This window comes from Sus scrofa, chromosome 2 (genome assembly GCF_000003025.6).
Source record: "Sus scrofa isolate TJ Tabasco breed Duroc chromosome 2, Sscrofa11.1, whole genome shotgun sequence".
NCBI classification, from domain to species: Eukaryota; Metazoa; Chordata; class Mammalia; order Artiodactyla; family Suidae; genus Sus; species Sus scrofa.
Window position 1 is genome coordinate 78,661,764 of NC_010444.4, and position 8,623 is coordinate 78,670,386.

Here is an 8,623-nt window from a genome sequence, read left to right on the forward strand (position 1 = left end):
AGTTTGCCCTACTGGTGACAGGGCTCTGTTCCACCCCACCCCCAGGCTTGGCCCAGAACAGGTGCTTAGACAGGCAGTTTGGGAGTTCTCCATGTGATCACGTGTTCCCAGGCAGACGATGTCCTCAAATGTTTAAGTAGAGTTTTTTGGGGTTTTTTGGGGTTTTTTTTTTTTTTTTTTTTGTATTTTTAGTGCCACACCCTTGGCATATGTAAGTTCCCAGGCTAAGGGTCAAATCAAAGCTGTAGCTGCCGGCATACACCACAGCCACAGCAAAGTGGGATCCAGGCTGTGTCTTCGGCGTACACACAGCTCACAGCAATGCCAAATCGTTAACCCACTGAGCGAGGCCAGGGATCGAACCTGCATCCCCATGGATCCTAGTTGAGTTCATTACTGCTGAGTCACGATGGGAACTCTTAAGTGGAGTCTTTTTAAGCGTACCAGGCAGCTTTTGCTCGAAGAGCTGGTAAACCTCTGGGGGATCTGAACAATGGAATTTACTCTTTTAAAGTGCGCTTAAATTGAGGGATGCCTTCCTTCTTTTCATGCTAGGAGTCCAAAATGGAGATATTTGAGAAAATGTGATGCTTTGAAGATAATCCAGGTCCTTCCCTTCAATCCATGTGGGGAGTGTAGCCCTGACGACCTATTAAGTCTATTTTTCTTGTTCCTTTTCCAGGTGGTCACTTCTTTCATCGGAACTCTCTGTCCCCTCGGAGCCTGGTGTATGAAAGTGAATTCTCCACAATTGAACCTTCTTTGGACATGTATGATGAGAACAAAACCTGATTTTTTTTAAAGTGGGCTGTTGGGGGTCACCTCTTTTGTGATTTGATTTATGATCACCTTTCTTGTTTTGTATTCTTCTGTCAGCATCCATTTTGGAAGAATGGCAGTGCTTTCCAAGCACAGGTTGGGGCTCAGGGTTAAATTGCAAAGTTCCCCCAAGGTGAGGCTTTGAGGACAGCATTATTGCCCAGGTGGCACTGAAAACTACCCACAGCTGGCCACTGTGCCCCAACCAGCCTGGCTGTTTCCAGAGAAGAGGCAGGGCCCAGGGGTTAATGTTGCATCACAAACATGTCTTTGAATAATCACGTGCTATTCCGTGTCAGGGTGATGTTGGAGTTTTTAAAATACCTTTTGTGCTCCCCACTTATAATGCATACTAAAGCCTGCCGGCACCGCTTCTTACTGTTGTGGGGCCCCAATTGCTGCTCCAAGGCCTGCTCTATATCTTCCTATCTCTTATTCTACTTCCTGTTAAATGGCTTCTTTCTAAAGATCCCTAAGAGAAAGCCTTGACTGTTGTCCCTCCTCGGAGACTGACCCAAGAGCATGGCAACGGAGCTGTGGGCTGTGCAGGACGGGCAGTTGTCTGCATTGTCGTTTCCAGCCTCTCCCCCATAGAGCATGACATAGGTGACGCGTGCTTCGTGACCGCTGAAACGCAGACGGCCCTGTCCCTGAGGCCAATGGCTTTGTCTTCCTGGCCACTGCTGGGATGTGGGGGGGGGGGGGTGCCAGCAAGGCCAGTCTTCCCCAGGGCACAGTGATCCAGGGTGACGGCCAGAGGGTGTCAAAATCATAATGTTTGAGGGCTTTCTTGAGAAAATCAAGCCACCTCCTTATTGTTAGACACCAGATAAGCACCCCGTCCAACCCAGGCCCCCCCTCCAGCCTGGGCATCAGCATGAAGCAGGTGTGGGAGCTTACAGAGAGACTTGGTGGCCAGTGTGGTGGGCATCAGGGACACACACGCTCTTCCCACATGCCTGGGATGACATCAGTTAACATCACAAGAAATGTGGTCCAACACAGGACCACGACGAGCAAGTATACAGAACAAGTTACACATCCTTTTTGCTCAAGGACACACCATCGCTCAGCGTGTTTCTCCCATTCGTGGGAGCCACGTAGATATGGAAATGTCAATCCTCAGACCCTTGTATGAGAGTGGAAACTTCAGTTCCATGTGCCTGAAGTTAGATCCAGCAGCAAACCACGCAGACCTGCCCTGCTGTTCTTATTGACTCTGTAGGACAGACGTGTGAGGTGAACACCTGCCAGTGGTCATGTGTGGCTGGCTTCTAACAGTGTCTCCTCTCGTCATGTGTGCTGAGATGCCTCAGACGCAGTTGTGCCTGGAACAAAACCCCTCAGAGAACCAGAGTGTGATGTCACCTCGGAGTGACCTGCAGAATTTTATTGATAATCGTTTGAGGCTGGAACAGTGAAGATTTTTAAGGTCTTAGCAGCTTTTCCTTTTTTACTTTTAACAAAGGGCTTTTGTTGGTTGGCTTATTTTCCTTTATATAGTCTTTGTACTATAAAAATATTTTTGATAAACAGTTCCTAAAGAGCACTGTTCAGAAAGACAGGTTTGCACCGCGAGCTTTACAGGGAGAGAATGTCTCCGGGAGATGAGAACTTGGTCTGCCTGAGGGTCCAGACACCCACCTGCATCTGTGCTTGGTTTGGCTCATCCGACAGAGAAGATGGCTCAGTTCTGACCTTGTTGTTGCTACCACGACCTCGTTTTCCCAAACCAGAACTCAGATCCCAGTGGAGGGTTTTCTTCTGCTTTATACTGTCTCACAAAAGCATATACGTTAAACTGCACTCCAGATAGTCCTTTATGGAGAAGTAATGAAATTACTTAAAAATGAAAAATTCAGGCACCATTAATATAATATTTGAACTTCTGGTAAATCTAGGGCACACATTCACTGTCAAATAACCAAGGAGGCTCTTTCTTACAGGGGAATTCTCTCAGAATAGTGCTTCAGATCCCAGCCGGACACCTTTCTCCTAAAAATCCAGGCCACCTTCCTGCTCCGCTCCAGAATGTCCTGCCTTTGTGAAGGTCCTATACTCCAGGAAGAGTGGGTAGCAGTATTTATCCCAAACAACAAAGCTGCCTCTCTGCTGGCAGCTGTACCCGGGGGAAATCCTCTGCCGAGCCACCCTGGGGCCTTGGCAGGCCTAGTGGGGGAACAGCAGGGCTGCTTGCCCTGTGAGGTTTGCAAGAACACACTTCTCACCTTGGGCAGCCCTGCCTGTGAGAAGCTGGAGGCTCAGAAGGCAGAGTTTATGGGCCATGCAGCATGGATGGGGTGCGGAGAGGTGCCTCTGCCCCATACAGGTAGAAGTATCTCAGCTGTTGCAATTCCTACAGCTGCAGTGTATTAGGCAGGAAATGTAGGCTAACCTCAGATTGCTTTTGGTGGGGTTTTATTTCTCCAGGGAGAATGGGGAGTACTGTTGGAAGAGTGGAAGAGGCACAGGAGCGAGCTACATGTACCACAGACCCTTGGTCCCTCCAGTAGACTCCTCTGAGCTGGGCCTGGCTCCAGCCTCTTCTTCCCGGGACGGCCTTTACCCTGTGCCCAGGCTGAGCTGCGTGCAGAACCAGCATGCACCCAGGATGCGTGTGCAGTGGGGTCTGGAGCAGCCAGGACCATCAGCTGATCAGCACGGAATTGGGCTGTGACAGTTAAAATGCAAACACTTATAATTTGGCGGGGTTTTTTTACTTCCAAAAGAGAAGAACTGCCCTTAGCCCTCCTTTCCTGTTGTTTCAGGAAGAGAGGGGAGGTGGCTGGCCAGAAACAGCCAAGCTGTCCACTGTAGGCGGGCTGGGCTTGGCGGTGTGAGTGGACAGCCTCTCTGTCCAGAGCTGCCTGCCTCTCCCCCTCAGGGGAAGGCAGGCTCCACCACCAGGTAGTTAAAACCACTAGCAAAAGTCTGGAGAGTCCTGCTTTTGAAGATAGGTCCCACCTCAGGCCTGGCTCTGAGGATCGTCACGAGGCACTTTCCTGAACAGCAGTTTGAGCGGATGCATACAACAGCCCAGCTTCCCAAGGACATGGTCACAGAGGGTTTAAGCAAAATTAAGATTACTCAATCTGGCTACCTTGCTATTTCCTGTGGGCTTTATAGGCTCTTCTCCTGTTTTCGTTACCCCTCACATCCAGTTCTTTCCTCATCTACATGTAAAATGAAATTGGTTTCAGTTGAAGAAAAATCAAAATGTTATCTTGCTTGCTGTGCCCCTTTATTATCCAGACAGCAACTCTGCTGTGGGAAAACAAGGAGGTGGTGTTAACATCAGGTCACCTTGACAAGTGGCCGCTGCTCATAAATGTCATGAAACAAAAACACTTATTTCCCGGAAGTAGCATTTAGCAGGGGAAACATAAATTTATGAGGTTAATTTGGTCAACAGACCCTTGGTAGGTTCTCACTGTGTGCCAAACACGTATGCAGGGAGTTTGGGTGAATCCTGTGATCATTAGGATTTGGGCTGTTATGGAAAACCGGTTCATTAACAACCATCGGGGGTGTGAGCCCAAATGAAATGATGGTGAACAGCAAGGAGGCGGTTTCCCAGGGTGCCGATGGGCAGGACCTGTTGCTGAGGATGTGACACACCTCTGGTGAAGACAGGTTGGGAGGAGCTGAGTCCAGCAGCGCCCGCCCCCGCCACTGGGCAGGGAGGGCTTTGCAGTGGGGAAGGCCCAACTCTCTGCTTGAAAAAGAGAGGGAGTTGGGGTGGGATGGGCCGGTTGGGCCCTCCAATGTCTCAGAGCAGAGCAGACTTCAGTCACCCCGAGCCCAGGATCAGGCTGCCAGTGGGAAGGGGGGAGCCACAGGATTGAGGCAGAAGCCTGGCTCTGGTCTCAGGACCTAGTGAGTGTTGGGGGGACACAGAGAGAGAGTCCTTAAGGGGACACTTCAGATTTTAGGGCTGGCAGGGGGGCGTAGAGACACAGCTCTGGATCTCAGGCTTGGTGAGGCAAGGACGGTCAGTGTGGGGCCCCTCTGTGCATCAGAATTCCTGGGAAGCTGTGTTTTCAATGTACGTGTCACCCAGACCTGTCAAAGTAGCCCCCATGTAACTATAGTCCCTCAGTGCCCCAGGCTCTCCCTCTCCCCGCTCCCACACACACTCGCTGGAGTTAGAATCTCCCAGAGGGGGTATCCAGCCAGATCTGAGGTTCCTAAGCTGAATTCAGATGATGATGGTGGAAGCCAGGATGGGGCTAAAATTGTCCAGTGATTTGCGAACCGGGCTTGGAATCACTGACACTTAAGGTATGGACAGAAGGAGCTACAGACAGCAACTGATTTAGAAAAATCACTGAGCATAACTTCCCTGTTCAAGAAGAGTGGTGCTTAGCTCACGGCCAGGCCAGAGCAGGCTCGCTCACACCCAGAGACGGGGGTGGGAGGAATTCAGCTCAGCATTCGCTCCCAGGTCACACGGTAAAGTTTGGTTTTCACGGGGTGACCATTATGACACCCACAGCTTAAAATAAGTGTCTTCCCTGTTGAAGGCAGTTGTTACAAGTGAGATGCATCTAGTTTTGCCTTTTGGCTTTGTTGGTAAATCATTCCAGAGCTCATTGGGAAAAGGATGAAATGAATGTTGAGTATACATGTTCGCTTTAAAACCGCGGATGTGGGGAGTTCCCGTCGTGGTGCAGTGGTTAACGAATCCAACTAGGAACCATGAGGTTGCGGGTTCAATCCCTGCCCTTGCTCAGTGGGTTAACGATCCGGCGTTGCCGTGAGCTGTGGTGTAGGTCGCAGACTCGGTTCGGATCCCGCGTTGCTGTGGCTCTGGCATAGGCCGGTGGCTACAGCTCTGATTAGACCCCTAGCCTGGGAACCTCCCATATGCCTCGGGAGCGGCCCAAGAAATGGCAAAAAGACAAAATAAATAAATAAATAAATAAAATTTAAAAAATAAAATAAATAAAATAAAACCGCGGATGTGGTTAAGATCCTTTCAGCAGGACCGGGAAACATCTTTAAATTGTTTAAGTTTCGTAACATTAGGGAAAATACAGAGAAGGATACAGAGGTAAAGTGCCTGGGTTTCCTTCATGGAATTGTGCTTTCCTTACTGTCCTCATAACAGCAGGAAAAGCAAAGCATGCTGGATCCCACAACTAGGGGGAAGGATTTCTTCCCAGAGGCCGTGTCCCCGACTAGCCAGAGTCTGTCCCTCCTCTGGAGTCTCGGTTGAGTCAGGAGGTTTGCCCTCTTTCTTAGGGGAGTGCCCTGAAAGATCCCCACAAACCGAGCCTTGAAGACAAGAGTGCAGTGGGTCCCCAGCAGACACGGGGTGAGACAGTCACCTGTGTTCTCCAGAGCTGCGTCCCACCAGCCTTCAGTGACTGAAGAGGGGACATGATGCTGTCTGTCTCGAGTGCTCAAGGAACCGCATGTCCGCCCAAGACTTGCTCTCATTGTCCCACAAGGCCCTGGCGGACACCCCGTCCATGACCTGGGACCTGTCTGGGGTTTTGCCTCTTGCAGTTCACCATAACTCAAGCCATTTTTTTCTTCACTCTGACTTGAAGAAGAGGGAAGATACTTTATGACAAACAAAAAACAAAGAAACTTTGAACTTCATGCAAACTTGAGTATTAAATTCAGAAGGAGTCAGTGCTGTTGGAGTCTCTCAATCCTCTATCCCAGGCTTTCCTACATCTTCCCGCTGAATCATCCCCATGCAGATGCACAGAAGGCAGAGGTTTGACAGCCTGAAAGGAGTGACTTTTTCAGAAACAGCAAACTTGGGGAAGTTTTGCTGGTGGCCCAGAGGCAGTTGCCAGAGTGTGCGTGCTCAAGCCAAGGGTGGCGTCCAGCTCATCAGTAAGCGCCTTTACAAACCACACACATTCTTTCTTCTCTGGAAAAGCCGAGAGCTGGAGGATGTCATTAGCACCCTTTCTCAGCTGCAGTGGAGCCTTGATGCCCTGGAATACAGCTTCCAGGATCCCCCACTCCTTTAATGCTAGGCTGACACAGCTCATTTCTCACCTGTCCACTCTGCTCCACTGGGGCAGGCGGCTGGGCAGGGAAGGGGCGTCAGTCATCTGCAAGCCTGATTGGCCTTCATCAGCTCCTTACCCCTCCGCTGATTTTCACCCTCTCTCCAGCGCTCTTTAAAACTACGGGCAGCTGTTGAGAGTTAGAGGTGAATGTTCTGAGCAACTTTTTACAAATTTAACCCAACACACAGCGAACTCTCATTTGCTTTCAGAATTATCCTTCACCCATCATTAAGTCCAAGTATATTTATACTATGTCTTATTGAAGGACTTTTCTAGTGTCTGGGTGGTCCTGAGCCAAGATGTTTGTGAAAACAGAAGGGGGAAAGGGCTTGGTAGAATATCACATCCCAAGCCATCCCTCTCCCTTCAGGTGAGTAAGGTGTTCCTAAGCAGAAAGGCTAACTGCCTACTGCCAGCCAGAATGCTGTGTGGACCAGGTCACTAGGGGTGGCCAGTGCCAGGGTCCCAGCCCCTTTGCTGAGTGCCCAGCTTGGGGTAACACATGCCATCCTGGAGAGAAATGGAGAAGGCACTATGTCCGCTCATCCCCTGGCAGCCCAGGCCTGTCTTGTTGCCCCAAGTGAAGGAGGGGTGCCTTTGACCCATGCTTGGGGCCAGAATCTGGGATCTTAAGCTGAGAATGGAAGGCAGGGTCTACTCCTGAGTGGCAGTGGCTCTGGTGAAGGAAACTTGACCAGTGTGACTATAGAAACAGGAAAAGACTCCAAGCTAGAAATGCTGTTGGGACTACAGGGAACACCATCACTTAATGGAACAGTTCTGCTCCTGTACAAGGGGAGTTGGTCCAAGTCCTAGGCCACATATGTCACAATTGTTTTTGACCCTCAGTAGCTTTTATACTCATGTAAAATATTAAAGTTACCCCTTTCATATTTGGGTCCTTCAGAGCGCTCCACTTACTCTGGGCTCCTGCTAACTATGCACAACATCTCAGAAGATGGCATACAAAACTATTTTTCTAACTGTAGCACAGGTAATTTGGGGTGGGAGGCTTGGGATGTACCTAAATGTGGCAAATGATGTACTGTCCACCTTGAGGGATGAAAGGGAAACTGTGCACTTGAGTTTAATTCACCATTGGATAGCTTGTGCCAGACAGAACACACATCAAATATCCAAGAAGCAAAATTGATCATTAGCTTAATTTGGGGGCTTACTCTAGAGGGGTTACCTTGTCTAGAACACAGGCACCTGCAAGTAGAATGTGAGCTGATTTCTTGGCAGTCAGATCTTAGCCCTTTGAACTGTTCTGGGCAGCACAACTCCTAGGTCCACATGGTTGATGTAAGTATCATTAAGTAGTGAAATTGTCTGGTATATATCCTATATGCCAATAGTGTATACCTGTATGTGTGGGATTTGCTAATATAACCATTTCAATAAAAACCTATTGAAAAAGATGCTTTGGCCACATGGAGTACTCTTGGTAGTAACCTGTATCAGTGAGGACTCTTTTGGTTGCACATGATGGAAACCTGAACCCAAACTGGCTCAAGCCAAAGGTAAATGTAGTGGCTCCCCGAAGGCTAAGATGCCATGGGTACGCTCACATCAGTTATAGCCTGGTTTGGCCCTCAAACACTGAGGCCAGGACACCTTTGCTAGCTTTGCTTCTTCCAGGTAAACTCCATTCTCAGGCTCAGGGAGGTAGTAGCCCCATCAGGACTACTTCCCCAGGAGGTAACCCAGACCAGAATGGCATCTCCTTGACCCCGATTGGCTTGATTGGAGGCATGGGGCCATCGCTGAAC

The 8,623-nt window shown here is 49.5% G+C and overlaps 1 protein-coding gene across 2 annotated transcripts in view; it reads left to right on the forward strand.

The window, feature by feature from the left end:
• The window catches only part of RNF130 (ring finger protein 130), a 154,318-nt gene extending 146,046 nt beyond the window's left edge, over positions 1–8,272 (forward strand). The window contains exon 8 of one of the 2 annotated variants that reach the window (XM_021084322.1): positions 683–5,718. In XM_021084322.1, coding sequence (XP_020939981.1) covers positions 683–792 — 110 coding nt within the window. In that variant the 3' untranslated portion in view covers positions 793–5,718. Of the gene's footprint in view, positions 1–682 lie in introns of both variants that reach the window. The other variant, XM_021084320.1, reaches the window with a different exon arrangement.